Below are 19,058 nucleotides of genomic sequence, written 5' to 3'. Positions count from 1 at the left end.
TGCAGGCACAAACATCTGGCAGAAGATATCTTATCATGTTGCAAAATGATAATGATAGGCAAAATGATATGCTTCAGCATACGACATGGTCCAGAATAGCTGGAACTAGTACAATAAACACAATAAAGAAAAGCAAACTTTTCTTTATTGTTTCTGCAGCAATTCTTACATTAAAAGTATATTAGAATATCACCAAACTTAGAGAACTGCAGCAGAAAGTGAAGACTTGGAATCACAAAGTCTCCATAGTGACCATGAGACAATACATGACAAACAGTTTGGGGGCCTTACATTTGTGATGTCCTATCATCAGAAAAGTAAACATCAGGAGTTTGTTAAACACACTTGAGGCTTTAACTGGAACCATGTGATTTAGACAGATGAATTTACCTGTTTGGGAACAAACAGTCCAGATGGGTCAATTATTAAATAAATTATAAAATAAAGGACAATTATGTGAAAAACCATATAATTATCCCATATTAAGTAGGGTGGTGGATCTGTATTTCTGTGGGCCTGGTTCCTTTCCAAATGCATTGAATAATTACCACCTGGGGTATTTTAACTAAGTATTAGTTGTCGTTGCCAATTTTCCTCCACCTCAATATCAGTCCCCAGAACTAAATCCTGTAAAAAAAAAAAACGTGGGTTAACCTGAAGAGCAGAGAGCATGGGAGAAAACACAACTCTGGAAGATCAAAAACAAATGATTCTTCTCTCCATGTGAAAAAAACAGAATAAAATAATTGTTAAAAAAAAAGGGAGTAACACTTTGCCTAAATCAGGCAAAAACGCAAGAATAGAAAGCAGTGTGCTATAAGTTAGGGTAGCTCTAATTTGAGCTGCTGGGGCTGACCTTCTAAAACAACAATAGAGCCTGGATGCTGCCTGAGTATTTATACGGATAAAGTCGCTGTGGAAACCTGACAGAAAAGGGCTACAGACTCAGCATTGGACATGTCAGAGGAAATCTAAGTTTCTATGACAGATCAGACACTAAACATTACATAACATCAACCTCTGCAGACCATGTCCAAGAAAAACCCATCAAATATGAGGAAATAACTGAAACAGAGGACAAGAAAAAAAAAGTCTTCTGACTATTCAGAGGTTACGCTTCGGTCAAATAAAAACAACTTTAATTTGTTCAGCTCATATGTGGTTCAGCATTTTTGGAGTTCCAAGAAAATGGCTGAGGTAATGTAACGATAAAGGGTTAAATAAGAGCAGGAAATGCTGGAACAATGATGATTAGAGGAAGCCTAGTGAATGCCTGTATGAAAAATATCAAGCTGAATCCCAATCATCAGAAGCTTTGCAAAGGAAGAACATCTCAGCACAAACTACCTTTATTTATTTTAAAACTCAATACTTTTCCAGACTCCAGTTACAATTTTAAAAAAATGTTTTAGGCAATAGAATTCAAAAATATTTATTGAAATAAATGTTTTCATTCTTATATCATTCTTATCTGATTGACAGAATCAGATTCCATACATTTCCAAACTTTCAAGACTCATAGTAATGCAGAAAAATAAAATAAAAATATTATGTGACCAATTATGTTTCCTGATTTTAAACAACAGTGCACAAAAATTGTTGGTTTCAATCAATAAAAAAGTTAAGTAATTCCATAGTATAATTAACAATAAAATAATAATTCAAGTAAAATAATAAACACTTCCAAAACAAAAGATAAATTCTGACAGATTAATAACTTAATATACCAGAAACATGAAACAGAAATAGAATAGCATAAGATAACCAGTTGTCATGTACATTTTATCTTTTTGCAAACAAAGATTCTTGATATTTTGTGAGCCAGAAGATTTTCCTCTGATGGATAAGAAAATAAAATAGTCAGATAAAACCTGCAGTATAAAGAAGACAATTAGGACTAAAATCCATTTTAGAAAATCATTAAAAGCTAAAATGATATGTTTCTGGAGTATGTAGGACTGACACAGTCCTTACCCTCCCATTTCAGTGAGCTTTTTTTTGGAATTGTACCAACATCTGCATTCACAGATTTATACACTGCTTTCAGTGTTTCCCAAATTGCCTTTTGATTCATTTATCATCAAGAATTTATGATTATTTCTAAAGTCCAACTGTGTCATTAGTACCGTTATGATCAATGTGCACTCAGGTTCATGTTGCTCCCCTGGTGCCGTCCCCAGCACCAACAATCATCCACGCACCCAAACAGCCCCATGCCCTCAGAGAAACGCTGCCCTACCATGCCTCCACATGCTCTCAGCATGTGTGTGTGGGGGGGGGGTGTGTGTGTGGGGGTGTGTGTGTGTGTGTGTGTGCGTGTGTGATTACTCACCCATGACAGAAACGTCATACTCGATCAGGAACAGAGCTTCCTGGCCGCTCTGCATCAGCATAGTCAACGCATCAGCATGCCTCTCTCTGTTCAAAGGCATCCCATCTATGCTTAAAATCCGGTCTCCGGCCTTTAGCATGCCCTCTCTGGAAAGAAAAGCAATAAAACCCCTCAAACATGAACAAGGAGAATAAAACCTACCAAACCGGGCCGTGATCCTCACAGCAGCGGTTAAGCAGCAATCACAGTGAATGATTAAGCAGTGAGTATCTCCTCCCAGTTGGGACAAAGGATAAACAAGATAAATGGCCATAAAGGCTTTGATGCAGCATTATGTTTGCTCCACTGTTTTGGTGCTCTTTGTTTTTCATAGAAAAAAGTGCAAGGCTGCATTAGCCTCGGGACGAGTGCTGCCCTTTCTATGTTAAAGACGCTCTTCGTGTGTTGCAGCAACAATTTTGTGCAGCAAGAAAAATTGGGTTTTTGCAATATAAATAATATAAAGCAGACTTTTAAACTCATTGCCGCATTAATAAGGAATGCTAGATTCCAAGTGAAGAATACTGTGACATTTGATTTAATGCACAAAAACAAGAAAATTAGTCAAATGGTCATTAGTTTGTATGCCTCTGTACACATGGCTGCTTAGATTCATTCATTTTGATGGACTCATCCACGTAAACCTCCAAGATAATCTCACACACCAGAAACCAGGTGAAACACAACCAACCCTTATAAAAAAGTACATCAAGAACTTCCTGACCTGTCGGCTGGACCCCCGGGCCGGACGCTGGTAACCACCAAAGGACGAGACCTTCGCCAGTCTTCATGGAAACCTCCTTCAAAACAGATTTCAAGAAGATATAATATGGAAGAAAAATAAGTCTAAAAGTTATAAGTTGGACATTGTAAAGTTCCTAAAATGAGAAAAAAAACAACCAACCGCATCCAACTTGCTTACCTCTCATGACAAAGCCAAAACTGTTTCCTTCCTTGTGTAAAAACACCTCTATGGTTTTAGTTATGACTCCTGACGGACTCTGGACTACAGTGAAAGAGAAAATCAAGAAAGAATTACATAGAAGCAGAAAATGTCCACATCTGCAAACAGAAAGGTGTGATTGGGTCTTGTTCAAAAGTTGTGAATTCTGCTATGCTTAGAAAATCATTTTATTTTGTTTGTGACAAATTTATCTGTTATTTTGCCAAAGCAAAAGATAAATTGTACAATGTTCATGGTTTCTTAAAGGTTTTACTTGAGAAGAAGGATTTTAAAGCTGTCAAATTTATTCTGCGTGTTAGTTTGAAGACTGTAATATTAACATGGCATTGCTTCGGGAAAAAAATAATTTACTTTTTGGTGAGAGTTTCCGATCTTCTTGTTTTTTCTTTTTTTATCACATTGGCAAAAAATTCCAAGTTGAAATTAGGTTTTCCAAAAAATCAAAAAAATATATTTGCTAATTATGATTAGATTTTTTTTACCTGCATTTTCATGGGAAAGTAGTTGGATTTTTGTAGAATTGGTAAGTTATTGCAGACTCAAAACATTGAAATGAATCTTTTTCTTTTAAAAGAAAGGTATAGTTTCCTAGTTTGTTCAGTTTTCTGTTGGTTTACTCAGCAACAAAGATGGGATTTGGGTCCTTGTCATATTTCTTCATAGTTTAATGAATACAATACATAGGTTAAAGTTTGTTTGTGCTCCTGCTTTCCATTTCAACACGTTTTACTTGTATGTTCATAAAATCCTGGGAGAGGGATTCATACACCAGTTTTGTTTTTGAAAAATATACATAGAAAAACTTTTTCCATTAGATTTATTTATTCATTCTGTTCTCACCATATGCAGGCAGCTCATACTCCACTTCCAGGATGACTCGCTCCCCGATGTTCTTCAGTAGGCTAATGATTTCATCGTGCCGGAGCTTTGACAAGTTGATGCCATTCACTGACTTGATGTAGTCGCCCACATTCAGCTGGTCGCTCCTGTTCAGAGCCACAACAGACTATTAAGGCCATCCAGCTTTCCTTTACTCACTGGTGAAAACAGAAAGCTGCACATCAGATTTACACAAACACAATACAAGACACACTTAGCTTTTACTCCACAATATAGGACTTAAAGTACACCCTCCAAAGCTACTATGAACATATGTTTGGGTTAACCGTCCACTTTAAAATCCCAAAGTGGCCAGCAGCTGACTAAAAGTCACAGTCACATTAAATTAAATCTTTGAAGCCTTGAAGTCAATTTAAGCTAGAATGGAATAAGAGGGTGCCAACTAAGAAAGAAGGCTCTGCTGCAAGATCAGCATGGCTATGAGGCATTGCACCAAATCTTAAGCATGGTGCTGGCAGCATCATGCTTTGGATCTTGTGCATGTGCATCACGCAAAGTAAGTGTAAGAATAAGGAAGGGCACTGGCTTCAAATTATTTAGGTTCACCTCATAACCATAGGTTATATGGTTGTACGGTTAAAACTTGGGAGACGTTTTGGTATTTCACCAAGATGGTGATCCTAAATAAACACCTTAATTGGTTTTGGAATGGAGAAATTAGACCAACATTAAGCTTCTGGAATAGCCCTAATCTCAACCAGATTGAAGAACCAGCCAATTTAAATCTACTCTGTCATTTATAAGAATGGGTGATAATCTAGCATGTATTATGCCAAAAATCAATAGATGCTTTAAAAATGATTATACTATTCATGCCTGTGATGAGTCTATATAGCTCGAATTCTGTTGTGTGATTTTTAACATCTCTGCAGGCAAACATAGAAGGACGCCTGTGTAGAAAGCAAAACCGATTTGGAAGTAAGATGACTGACAGTCTCTCCCTCTTTGACACTGACAGAGATGACTATATGGTGCCTCACGTCACATCGCTCACTGGAGAGCTAATTAATCAAATAGATGTCCTGCCCTTCTTGCCCTTCTCACCCTTTGGGCTCCTGTCAATCAGTCGTGACAGCAGACAGAGAAGCCTCCAAAGCTTAGCAGGGCTGAACGTCACGATGGTCCAGTCCCGTCACACACGTAGCCATTCTGACCCAGCGTGTCCCCACCCTTTAAATTAGCGTGTACTTTCACATAGGCATGAACTCAGCTGTGTGAAGACAAGCTGCTTGGCAGAATTAGCATAGTGTCCCTTAGACATGACAAGAAATGACATATTTTGGCCAGGACATTTTCAAAGGATTATGTCATTCTTGCTGAACTGAAGGTGTTTTGTTTTTTTCTCACATCAGTGACATGCAGGATGACACACCATCCCTCACCCCACCCACAAACAAGGTAGAAGTAACAGGCTTTGAATAAAACATTTATTATTTCCATGCTTCTTAAGTGTATATACAGAAGGCTAGAAGATTTTTGGATTAGGATTTCTGATATAGATTTTAACCGGTATTGTGGACTTCGTAAAATTGAAAACAGTAAATAAGTAAATTTTCTCTGTATAGCTAAAAATTACATCTTAAATGCAAGATAAAAAAAAGAAAAAAGAAAGCCAAAGTAAAATGTTCTAAATGAGCCACAATAACCAAATGAGTTTTCTCATTTCTGCCCTTCTTGCCCTACATACAAGTTTAGTTTTACACTTATTTGTAAAACTAAACTTGCTTTAAATTAAATGTTATCAATGGAAAATGTGTGTTTAGGTGTCTCTGAGCACAACTGTGCTCTGCATGGCATTTAATCTATTTCTTAATACCAAATGCTTTTTGGTATTAACATCTGCCTCTTTTTCATGTTTGAGGTTTTTGGATGATGAAAGGTGTGCAGGTTTGCTCCGATGTTTAGGTTCTGTTAGGTTAGGTACAGAAAAGATTGTTGGATGCGTCTGACTCCAAAGATTCATGTGGGATTAAGAATGCTGTATGAAGAGCTAGACTAGACATGATTTGTTGTAGTCGATATAAATTTCAGGCATTAGGTGAAACAAGAACATTTGTGAAAATACAAGGCTTCAGTTCATGGTTTTGACGACATTTGGAAACTTTTATTTAAAAAGTTCCCTCTGGCTAACACCTGCTGTTTTAGCATTGAAAGAACTTAGCTATACTTTATTACTGATTTAACCACCATACCACATTGCAAAATGTCTTATGGCACCATGGTACTTGCCTTAGGTAAAGAAATGTCTCACATAAGAAGGAGTCTAATAAAATATTCTGGATAGCAACAATCTAGACATGGCTATTAGCCTTTAAAACATTTGTGTGCAGAGTTGGATGCCTGACCGGTTTGCTGGCGTTGCCAGGCTCAGAGCACATCACAAAGCACAGATCTCACCTGGCAGCCAGCCCACCTGGCCGAAGGTTTGACACTCTGGGCTTGCCATCTTTATCAGAGCCTCCGGAGATGGTGAGGCCAAGGCTGCTGCCTTCCCTTTTCATCAGCTCCACCGTGGTCACTCCTCGATACTCCTCTGCTGACAGACAGAGACGCAGGCACAAACCCACAGAAAGAATTAGCCTCTGCTTGACAGAGCTGCCCTGTCTGTGAGGCATGGAACGGCTTTTGTTCTTTCTGAATCTTTCGGAAAATGTTTTCTAAGATACAACCACAGGAAACGGTTTCCAGCTACTCTCTCTTCTCTCTCTTCTCTTTGTTTCTTTGCATCACAAAGAGAATCTTTGTGTGAAAATCTGAAGGAAAGTAGGGAGCTTAAGAAAATTTTAAAAGACACATAAATACAAAAGTAGGTGAACACTAACGTGACGTATTTTCATACTTTGTGAAGAAAAACACTTATTTGTAAAACTAAACTGTCATGCTGATTTTGTTTGAATAATAAAGTAAACAAGGTACTACTACCCAAGTACTCTGGACTGATTTAACACACTGGGTGTGAGCAAAGCTGTAAAGCCAAAGGTTTTTATAGTTTGTTGATTTGGAGTTAAAGCAGTTTTAACACCACACCAAGAAGGGAAGAGCAATAACCTTGCAGAAGTTATTGTGGTAGTGTAGTGTATGCATACATACCATATTCTCCATCCATCTACCCATCAACTTTTATTAACTTCTTTGTCTACTGAAAAAAACAGTAATCCCATAGCATGATGCTGCCATCATCATTTTCAGATGAGGAATAAAACCACAGGTTGAGGTCGGTAACTCTAGTCCTCGAAAGTCGACATCCTGCATTTTTTTAGATGTTTGCCTGCTTGGATGCACCTGGACTAAATGACAATAATTTATGATTGACAGTTCTGAAGAAACAAATAAATTACTAGAATGCATTACTTGAACAGGGGCTCTTCTAAAACTGACAGGACACCAAGAGGTTTGAAGTCGCACTATGTTCTGTGAGTTGCCAAAAGTTCTGAATATATTTTTTTTATTAATACCTGACTCTGTTATAAACATCATCACCATCTTATTTCAGTTCCAGAAGAGTGTGAAGCATGTCACACTTCTCATATTTTTTCTTTGTGGAAAATATTTGAAACCAGGTATCATTTTCATTCCACTTCACAACTGTGCTTTATTTTGCTTTGTTCTATTAAATAAAATCCCAATAAAATACATCATCAGTTATGGATTTAAAGTTATAAAACGGTAAAAATTTGAAACTGTATGAGTTTTTTTGTTTGTTTGTTTTCTTTTTTTGCAATCCACTGTACAAGTAAAACTTCACATACAATATGTTAAATATTAAGTTCATGTCAATACGAGTTGAGAATACTGAACAAGTATGACTAACTTTTGGAGAAGTTGCATCAAAAACCCTTGCTTTTTTTACCAAAAAGAATGTAGCACAGTTTAATATGTAGTACTATTTGAAGAAACCAGACGATTTCATTGACAATGTTGTTTTTGTAAGTGAGACAGATATTCCAGAACATAAAGCTCTTTGTCACTTTACGCTAAAAACAAAAGCCCAACTATCAGGTTGTGATGAAAAGATCAGGATTTGGATTAGCTTTCAAGGAAAAGAACTAAATTTCTTAAAGAGAAAGAATCCAAGGTGCTGCAAAGTGCAAAATTCAGACACATTGAGGCAAATCATCCATTATGGAACATTATGTTACATCATAAATAAGAGACATACTTTAAATCATTGCATAAAATGTTTTCCTGAAAGCTGTAGAATATTGAGCTTATTAGGATTTAACATTCTGCTTTAACATTTTGCCTTTAGTTTTGATGTATTGCCACATGCTGAGTTTCAGCTTATGTTTTGGTTACTGAGTTTGAGATTGCCAAGAGCTTGATAATTTATTAACACTGATAATTTATTTAGTAAACATGATTGACCTATTTTAGTAATGATTTAAAGTCAGTTTTATTATTACATTGATAAGAAAAACAGAAAGAAAAAGAAATAGAATTGGAATTGATGTGTGTTTTCAATGTGTCATGAGAGAACTCATTCTGTCTTGAGGTCCACTTTGTGCTGTGCTGGTAAATCTCTGCTTTGTCCAGCATGCCAACAGCAGTTTAGGACCATGACAGGTATGCCACAAGTGCATTTTTTTTTCAACTTATCTAAGCATTCATGACATCAGAAGGCAAAGCAAACCACTGGAGGCACATAATTCAAAATTCAACAACGTCTGAATGCAATGTTATCCTTTTGATAACCCGAGAGGGTTGTGACTCAGACAGCACATGAAACAAAGTAAGGTTTGACTGTAATGTACCTGAAAGGCTTCGTCCCCGGGAGGAATGCGATTGGTCAGTTGTCTCTTTGCTCCCTTTGGAGTATGGTCCTTCATCTGAGGAGACAGCACAGAGGTGTAGGAGGTTATGCAAAGACTGCAGAAGAAAGACAAATACGCATGACTGCCTATTCCTGATCTACACCTCAGTGTTCTGAACTTTAACCTGAGTTAAAGTACTGCAGCAGTGATTCAGACAAAACAAGCCTTTAAAGGCCTCCATTCAAAAACAAGAGTACATTTGCAGAAGAGCTGAAGTATGCAACCACTTGGGCATGGAAACAGCACGCAGTTAATGGGCCGATTTTGGATGGGGAGAAAATGATCATTTTCATGTCATTTACAGCAGCTGCTATGGAAAGCAGGAAAAATGTTCAATCTGTTCAGCAAAGAAATAGAATTTTGTTCACTTCTCATACGTACTGGGGCCCACTTGTGACAAGGTTCCCAAATTAGCAGAGTCAGTCTCCAGCCATCTGAGTCTGAATTCAAAAATGAAACCATATTAGCAGTCAAGCTGCTGAGGAAACTGACTTGGTACTTCTGTAATCCTGTCCACTACGGATGACCTTTTCAGGTGTCCAACATAGGAATTAAACATCACTCTGCACACCTGAAGAAAAGCCTAGACAAGTTTTTATTTTCAAGAGGGAACAAATGAAGTTACAATGCTGTCAAAGGTTTAAAACACAACCTTTATCAGAACTTACCGTATCTTGCTAAAGTCTTAATATCCCTTTAAGCCTTTTCCATATTTTGTCACATTTCATCCACTGACACAAAACTGCATAATTGTTCAATGAAAGGAAAATATGTTGAAAATGGCTTTCAACATATTTTTACACTCAATTCAAGAATTTTGTGTTCATTTGTTTCTTATTCCCATTGATACCACTGAAGACAATCAAGGAGAAGCAACTTACATCAGAAGTCCTCAAATTTGCAAATCCATGTGTGTGATTTAATCTCAATCTAAATACAGCTATTCAATAAAGTTATCCTAGAAAAACCAAGGAACATAGAAGACAGGAATAAAGTTGTAGAAAAGGTTAACGCGGGGTCAGCTTCTACTAGAAGAACCCAATCTTTGAACACTTCATCTGAAAATAGAAAGAGTATGGCACAATTGCAGACTGCATGTAACTCTAGAGAAGAAGCTATGAGGCTGACTAATTTTGGAGAAACTGCAGGAAACTATAGTTATTAGTTTTGCATTCCACTAATCTGGTCCTTATAACTGGACGGGAAGAAAATCCTAAAAGGTAATTTCTAAAGTTTGAACCATGTAGATGGCATGGGGGAAAACACTGCTCTTCTCAGAAGAGGCCAAAATTGATCAGTTGGCAAATGTGTAATATACTTTATGTGGTAGAAAACTAACTGTGCATATAAACCTCCAACACACAATCTCCACTAAATAAAAAATTCCAAAACAAAACAAAAAATAATAATAATTAAAAAAGTGACGGCGGCAGTCTCACCCTGTGGGGATGTTTAATCCCGATGAGACAGGAATGATGCTCTGGGTTTATGTGAAGATGAGTTGAGCTAAATAGAAGAAAACCTGCTTGGCTGCAACAGACTGAAACCAGGACAAAGGTTCACCTTCCTGGACAATGACCAATTTAAACACATTGCTATAGATACAAAGAATGATTTAGCTCAAACCGTGTGCTGGAGTCCCAACTAAAGTCCAATTAAGAAACTGTGGAAGGATTTGAAATCTGATGGTCACAGATACTTTCCATTCAACCTGAACTTAAAACCTCTCTGATTTATATATTTCCTACTTTTTGTACTTTACCTTTGACTTCAAAGCAGTCGTTTTGCTTTGTTTAAAAAATACATTTTGTTGTAGTTGTAATGTGATCCAGGGTGTGAATACCTTTGGAGGGCACTATTTCATGAGTAACAATGAAGGTCGGAGCCCAGTCACCTAACCAAGAGGTCAGAAATGACTCATTTTATTTAAAGAAAACACATTAAATCTGAGTTCATCAGTTTAAAAAGGTAAAGGTAGATAAAAAAGGTAAACATCAACTAAATTATGGGTGTTTCTAGCCCTTCTCTGTGTCCATCAGCCAAACCTGAATCCTAGGAAAGAGAGGCCAGAGGACATCAGGTCCACTCCTTTATCTCTGCCTACACCTGTCCAGCTGAAGCTGAAACCCTCAGACAGCCGAGAGGTATGGATCCTTCATCATACCTTCAGAGATCTGAAGCCTTCAGGCAGCTGCGTGAGACTAGAAGTGGTGAAAGAAAAAAAAGATATCCGCTGAAGCAGCTGCGTGACTCAGCCCTCAACCACAAAAATATCCCCACTACATTCACATTTCATGGTGATGTAGAGAACACACACATCTGTGAAGGTATTTCACTTGTTTCCCCACATCCTTTGTTCGAAGAGTGAGTCCAGTTGATTTGAACACATGCACGCACAAAGTGAATGACACATCCCAAACACTTCAGGCAAGGCAAAAGCAGAAAAACCATGCAGGCTCCCACGGGCCCTGACAGTCCAGCAGCTGTCCTCTCAGTCAAAAGGCAGCATTAGCTCTGGGTTACACTGAGCCGACGGAGTTGCACGTGACCGAATGTTACTATACCATCACGGTGTCAGCCAGCAATCCTCCTCCAGCTTAAAATAACCACCACTCACCCCAACAGCCAGGGTCGATCATACACAACCCCAACAACAATGCATAACGCACTGATCTATCTGTCTGCCAGTCTGCAGCTGAATCGAGTTATGCGTATATAATTAGAAGCTGAGCAGAAGCATGATCCCTCCTTTATAAATAAATAGAGCTAATTAACTTCTCGTTTGAGAAAGGGCACTGCGTGACATCCATCTCGGAGCTCACAGGAATGAGGATTAAATATGAAGCCAGAAATGACACCAAAATCATAATCCTTTTTTCAGATGTAAAACTTTATTTTTAAAAGTGGGCAGCCCCATATCTGGTTTATGTTGCTATGTCTGCTCTAATTACACATAGTAAGATGCTATGCCGAGCTGGTGGCCCAGTCGTCTCACATCTAAATTTGTTCCAGTCTATCAAAGTCACTGGGAGGATGGATGCAAAGGATCGCTCATTCACGAAACACAGATCAGTGACCTCCTACAGACTTTCAAGATCAAAGTGGGGTCCTCTTACCAATGCTGTTCTTGGTGTCCTTCCTCAGACCACACAGCATGGCTGCAGCTCCTCTGGAAGCTGATCTTCAGCTCAGTGTGTAAAGAGTTGAGATTTCACCTGAGAGACCAGGTCTCAGGCGCTCACATGAGACACGGAATACATCTCTGCTTCTCCACTTCCAACATTTTCTTCAACCATGCTGCTTGTTAAAAGATAGGTTAATGCTGTTCCTCCAAACAGTCTCCAAGTCTCCTTCTTGAACTTGCAGGGTGAATCCGTTTCAGTCCTCACCAGTGGAACCTCTGAGATCAGCGGAGATCTTTGTGAAAAGCCGTAGCAGGGAGAGGAATGAATTTTGCCCTATTCTTGGCATCTCGCTGTGGCCCCGTTTTTCCAGCTATTCTTACAAATGGTTCGTGGGTTTGGCAGAGATTTTCTCATGCCCTGCTCACACACTCACATGAGCTCACACACATAACCCTTCTCTCCCTCTCTCTCTTGCTCAGCGGTTGCTCATCCTCTCTTCCTTTCTGCCAGAGGGGCTCAGTGAGGCAGCCACACACGATAGTCACTCCCCCCTTCCCCTTTACTCCTCTGCACACAGACACGCACAAACTCACACTTTATCCCACCAAGTACTGAATCCCACCCTCTCACACATGTACAGTTCACACGCTGAGATTAGAAACGACACAACAGCGCACACACCACGACACCGAACTGTCGGCACAATTAACACCACCTGCACATTCACTGTCAGATTCCGTGTCACGTTTTTCTCACATAGATCCTGTACCCACTTTATAGAGTGTGTGTCTTCACAGTCCTGGTGTCTCTCTCTCTCTCTCTCTCTCACACACACACACACATACACACACTCACACACATGCAACACCAACAAATTCAGATATGCAAAATTCCTATGCCAAACAGCTGCCTGCATGCCTTGCAGAAGAGACTGATTTAAAGCACAGAGCAGCCACCATACTGGTGATGAAGTCACATGGCAGTCATGGGAAAATAAATAAATAATATCTAAAAGAGAAGAGAAGAGATGCAACATTTGAACCTAAGCAACTTTGTAAAAATCAAAAGCATCCACATTGAGACAAGGTTTTGACGACCTCTCCGTAAGTCTTAACTCAGAGATGCTTCCGAACCCAAACACAGATGGGGTCATTTGTCATGCACACATGTCCCGGCGCCTGCCGCTTCCTGACCCCCACAGGCGACCCCTCTGAACTTCCTCTGCCTCATTTGTTTCGGTTCAGTGCAGAAAAAGTGCTGTCCTTACCGAGATTTTAGATGAAAACAAAAGAAGCAACACCAACAAATTCAGATTGTGCGCAGAGGAAATACATCCTCCCACTTTTTTCCCCATTTTTTTTTTTTGCTTTAACAGATTTTGAAAGTGATCACGAATAACTAGCAGCATAATTCGCATACGTTCCAGTGGACACAGTACACATCAGCATAGACAATTTCCTTAGAGGCTGTTGTCCTTAATACCCCATTTACAGTGGGTGTGAGTGTAGGCTTTTCGAGCGAAACTAATTAATTTCCTGCAGGATAATAAGAAATGTGAGATGAAACGGTGTTGGACAAAACAAAAGAAAAATCCAATAGGAGCAAATAGCAATGATTCACAAAGAAGAAGATGATTAAACTTAATTTATAGTAGGAGAGAAATGTGAAAATATACAGTAGCATAGTTTTTCCCAAATTAGTCAACATTTTTTCTTTGCATTGATGCTCTACTTAAGATTGATGCAATCTCTGGTTTCTCCTGATTAAACCAACCACACTGCCATCTTATGGTGGTTAGCTTCAGCTGCAGCAGGAAGCCGCAGGATAAGAAATTACCTGAAATTCATAAACAACTTTCTAACATTTAAAGTAGTAAATTCCAGATTACAATCATGCAAAGAAATTTCACCCATTTTTGCTTCATATCTATAAAAATACACACAATATATAGTTCAAACTATGTGGTGATTTAACAGCAATTTTCTACAGGTAAAGCGTTCCCATCTGTTTTACCTTTGGTTCTTCCTCTGATGATGCCGAGTCGACATCTGAGTCATCTTCTTCTCCAGCCTTTCCTCAGGGAATCTGCCTGAGGAAAGGTGAATAAAAGCTGTTTGGGGGTGAGGTGCCCTTTTCCAAACACAGCCCTTGCTGACATGTTCATTTTCTGACCCATCAAAACAAAAACAACAACAACAACAAAAAAAAGGATTTTGTGCTTCTCCTCGGTTTGCAGCTTGTGCCTGCCCGGCTGCTCACATGCTCCTCTGTCCTTTTCTGGAGAACATCCAGTCTAGTCAGGTGAGTCTTCCACAAACAGGTGCAGGTTCTCAAACAGGACAACGCTCTGTTTTTCCCCCCCTCCCAGCCTTTCTGAGTCTGTTCCTTCCTAACCTAAGCAGCATAAGCCGACCGGCGGAATAAATGTTGTGTTTTTACATGTCTGGCAATGTCAGCTTTGCAGGAGCAGATGGCAGAGAGTTCACGGCTGTGGGGCACAGCTTGCCTGCCAGAATGCAATGGAAACCTTCTCTGCAGGGACTCAGTGTTCTACCTTGTAAAACAATGCGCAGTCTGAGCGAGCAAATGCAGGACAATGTCATCTGACGGTATATTTCTGCAACGCATGTCATCCAAGGATACACACAACCCTCAGCCTTAAAGATATTCGGTGGACCTTGGCGGCCATTTGGCAACAACTTTTCAACCAAAGGACTTTCCAACAGTCAGACTGTTTATCCCTCTCTCCACCAAATGAGGAGTTTGAGATAGCACTTTGTTTTTAGGTTGTATTGACTGGTTTGGGTAACATTTTGCTTCTCCTAATAAAAGGAATTTGAAAAATACCTTTTGCATTTACCTGAGTTATATTTGTCTAAAATTGCGTTTTCCGAAAGTCAAATGAGAGCAAAAGAATAAACAGATCAAAGTAGCAAACAGACATGTATGGTGAATTGTTTTACAATTTACTTTAATTTGGTTACTTCTTGCTTGTTGCTCTTAGGTTAGTGTTCATAGTTGAGCCTTGTTTACGTTCAAGGCATTGGCTCAATTGCTATGTTTAATGATACAGACAGTGGTGATTTCTGACATGAATGATATGGTATTTTAGATAAGCTTTTAATATTTGGTTAAATTTATTTCAGCTCTAAGTATTTAATATCTCTGTTTTTATGGGAATGTGAATCTTTCAGACCAATTTGATTAACAATTTTGATCATATTTCACATTTTATTGTATCATGTAGCGCTGATGGTCTTGAACTTGACTCGGTCTCGACTTCCCTCCGTCTTGGTCTTGTCTTGGGTTCGGTGGTCTTGACTACAACTTTGCGAAAATGAATCTTTAGATTACTTTAATGGCTTTTGAAATTACTTGCGTCAGTCCCAGAAATTTCTCAGATGTTTTTATTTCACAAGCAATCCAATTCCCTCATATCTTCTGATAAATTACTCAAATAAGAGCTAAAAATACCAGCGTCTCACTGAGATTTGAAAACTAATATTTTCTGAGACCATTGATGCTTTTAAAAGCAAAAACATCTTAGTTTTTATTGTAATACTTAACCAAATTGTACTTTTTTTTTTAAACCAGATTTTTTTAATAAGAACATCTCACATCTATAATTACCGTTCCCAGAATGCTTCTTGTTTAGCTCAGTCGCTGTTATTTCTGTTTTATTTGACTTACAGCATTGTGTTGGCACTGTGACAGTTGCCCAAAAAGTAAAGATTGATATTAAAGGTTGTGTCAGGTGTCATTTCTGATTTCACACATTGCTGGGTTCAAAACATTTATACAAGAAAAAATGTCCTATTTTAAAAGGCCTTGAGAGCACCAATTTATGATGGCCAATAATTGTAAAAACTTCAGCTTCGTGACTACACGCTACAGGGAAATCCACAAAAACTATTATAGTTAAGAATAACTAAGTTACTTTAAATATATTAAATATTTTTGTCACACATTTCAGAAAGGGCAACATCAAAATATTTCAAGTCTTTATTTCTTGTAATTTTGGTGACCATGCCTTTCAATGAAGAACATAAATGATTGACTTTTAATTTGGGAAAACTAGAAGTCTCAAGCATGAAGTCCCTCACCCATTGTCAAGCCATTTTTAACTTTAAAGTTTGTGCCAAATGCATATAAAAAAGACTACTTTCTTACCATCTTCAGGAATAGTAAGAAGGTATTTGCCATTATTTAAAAAAATAAATAAAACCTACCTAAGCTTGTACATTCACACAGAACTAGCTTGTGTTTGTCACCCAATGTTCAAGAATTCAGCAAGTCTGAGTTGAGAAAATAACTTTTCAAAATGAATGTGTACAAATTAGTTTAAAACTTTGTTTGCCTTACAAACATACGAAACAGACCTACAGTAGAAGAAATGAGGCAACAGATCCAGAAGCCAGTTTTGATTTTAAAGAGTTTATTATGAACAACCAGTTTATTCGTTCTCCTCGCTCCTGAGCCTGGCATTGGGGTTGGTGATCTTGATTGCCAGCTGAGCTGCTCTCTCCACAATCACCTTCCTGTTCTTGGAAGAGACGTTGTGGGCAATCTCAGCACAGTGAGTCCTACAGGAGCAAAAAACACCACTGAGGATTACAGTGCACGATAAGGACAAATTACAGCAGAAATACTAATGAAAAACTTTCAGCAAAGAACAAACTGGGGTAAAACCAAATGGCTAATATCAGGACAATATTTCAACACTGTGTTTTGATGTTGCTCCACAATAATAGTTGCCATAAATTAAGACAAATCAGATATTTGTAGAACTTCCAAATAAACAGTGGTTATCAATGCTTTAATATCTGGCTTAGGGAACTACAACAATAAATAAATTATGAAATAATAACAGAATTTGAAAAATTACCATATTATAGCACAATTCTTAAATAATTTGCTTTCAACTAGTTTGGAAATCTAGATGCAGCAATCATCAGTAGAAAGGTCAGCTATTTGGTTTTTGAAACTAGACTTTAAAAATACCAATTTGTAATATTTTCTCAAATTGTTTATTACTTAAGACAAAGTGACTAAATTAGGGATTCAATCTTAAGCTGGACAATGCTTTCACTACAAACAATTATTAAACACTGTCTTTGTATAGGATTAGGAACCCATGCTACATGAATGCAATGCATATTATCCAACAGTGTCTATGCAAATATGGGAACTAAATTGGGAAGTTTCACATTTGGATGAACCTTCTCAAGCAAACTTCTGGAAACTGTTCAAAGTTTGTGGTCATTACAAACCTAACGGATAACTGGCACTTTGAAAAGTAAGACTTAAGCTATTAATTTTGATTATGTTTGAAATAAACCTAGATTTGCTTTTTTTTTTGCAAATACAAATATCTTGTTTCAATTAAGACAAACATTTCCAAAAACATTACAGCACAAATACATTATTAGTACAGAACTGATTTAAAAATGTTGAAAGAAAAAACTGAGACCATAAGAAATGATCATAAAAGCACTGCAATGATAGAAACTACATTTCAGACATGACAATCTGAGTTTTGCTGTGATGGTGGGCCTTCCCTGAAATATATGCCGCTACCAAAATCACCACAACCATCTCATACTGCCACAACTTAGGAGAAATTCTTCAGAACACTGTCTCTGATTAGAAAAGGCCCTAATAAAGTTTCTGAGCATACAGTAAAAACTTTAAGTTCATCTTAATAGATTAGGAAACAAATTCCATCACTACCTTTGCCATGTCTCAGCTGAGCTTGTAAACTGGATCAACTTACTTGTTGTTCATCATCAAAACCTCCAGCTCCTTGACATTGTGCACCAGGAACTTCTTGAACCCGGTTGGCAGCATGTACTTGGTTTTCTTGTTGCTACCATAACCAATGTTGGGCATCAGCATCTGACCCTTGAACCTCCTGCGAACCCTGTTGTCAATACCTCTGGGCTTGCGCCAGTTTTGCTGTTAACAGAAGTGAAATCAAAGAATATATCTCACTCATTTGCCTTCAGTAAGAGAGGCAATTGTAAATTGTGTCAGACCTGCCTTCCACACTTACCCTAATCTTGACATATCTATCAGATTGATGGCGAATGAACTTCTTGGTTCTCTTCTTGACAATCTTGGGTTTTGTTAGGGGCCTGAGGGCTGCCATGATGACTGTGGACAAACAATTCAAAGCAAGGTTAGAATAAAAAGTCAGCTCAGGACAGGTGTTGGGACTATATTTCTATGATCATCCATTAGCGTTAGCTGTCCGGTGTGCTAACACCACACTGCAGAATAACTGCATTTTATCCTTATAATTTTAAGGATAAAATTATAATAAACGCAAAATGCTTTCAAACTACGAACCCACACGCGTTCACAATCACATTAACTGTGCGTTTCCAGCGGAGTGAGAATCAAATTAAACGTGTTGATCTACGTTAGCATGCTAGCTACTACGAAGGACTGCTCTGCTGTGTAGCAGGCCGTACTGCTTTTTCTTTATAATTCTGTATACATGAGATGAACAGAAGCGCAATAGTTAATCGACAATGTTTAAATGTGGTGATATTTTTTTATGTTGTCTATAAACCATGCTACAATTTGGCCTCGGCTGGGTGCTAGCCGGACAGCCGCTTCAACAGCAACACTTCACTCCGTATGGGCAAATTCAACACAAAACCGATGATACTACTGCTAATATGATACGTCCTGTAAACGATGGAGGTCAATAACACATTATCAACATCGAGTTAATAAGATGATGGCAACTTTCATGAGGATTAAGTTAGATTCTGTCATCTCACCCGCCGATCTGAATCCAAAAGGGACTTCGGCGACGGCGGAAAGAAAGAAAAGGACTTCCGCAAATCTGGCAATGCCTTATGGGTAATGTATTTTTCTGT

General features: G+C 38.3%; 2 protein-coding genes across 6 annotated transcripts in view; both read right to left on the bottom strand.

The window, feature by feature from the left end:
* The window catches only part of LOC129370290 (glutamate receptor-interacting protein 2-like), a 33,184-nt gene extending 20,462 nt beyond the window's left edge, over positions 1-12,722 (bottom strand). For 2 of the 5 annotated variants that reach the window (XM_055046165.1, XM_055046168.1), the window contains exons 1-7: positions 12,163-12,722; positions 8,987-9,061; positions 6,633-6,771; positions 4,176-4,321; positions 3,294-3,377; positions 3,096-3,171; positions 2,333-2,478 (exon numbers count right to left, since the gene is read on the bottom strand). In XM_055046165.1, the coding sequence (XP_054902140.1) occupies positions 2,333-2,478; positions 3,096-3,171; positions 3,294-3,377; positions 4,176-4,321; positions 6,633-6,771; positions 8,987-9,061; positions 12,163-12,202 (706 nt within the window). In that variant the 5' untranslated portion in view covers positions 12,203-12,722. Of the gene's footprint in view, positions 1-2,332; positions 2,479-3,095; positions 3,172-3,293; positions 3,378-4,175; positions 4,322-6,632; positions 6,772-8,986; positions 9,062-10,485; positions 11,796-12,162 lie in introns of those variants that run through there. The other 3 variants (XM_055046169.1, XM_055046167.1, XM_055046170.1) reach the window with 3 other exon arrangements.
* Positions 12,723-16,585: 3,863 nt separating this feature from the next.
* Positions 16,586-19,029, bottom strand: rpl32 (ribosomal protein L32). The gene is made up of 4 exons (XM_055046164.1): positions 18,960-19,029; positions 18,224-18,324; positions 17,945-18,126; positions 16,586-16,754 (listed from the first exon to the last, which is right to left on the bottom strand). Exons 2-4 carry the CDS (start codon positions 18,317-18,319, stop codon positions 16,625-16,627), a joined length of 408 nt encoding a protein of 135 aa, XP_054902139.1. The 5' UTR covers positions 18,320-18,324; positions 18,960-19,029; the 3' UTR covers positions 16,586-16,624.
* Between the last annotated feature and the right edge of the window lie 29 nt (positions 19,030-19,058).

The sequence above is a fragment of the Poeciliopsis prolifica genome, unplaced genomic scaffold (genome assembly GCF_027474105.1).
Source record: "Poeciliopsis prolifica strain line A6 unplaced genomic scaffold, Auburn_PproV2 SCAFFOLD023, whole genome shotgun sequence".
Classification (NCBI taxonomy): Eukaryota; Metazoa; Chordata; class Actinopteri; order Cyprinodontiformes; family Poeciliidae; genus Poeciliopsis; species Poeciliopsis prolifica.
This window is presented reverse-complemented; position numbering and strand designations above follow the sequence as displayed.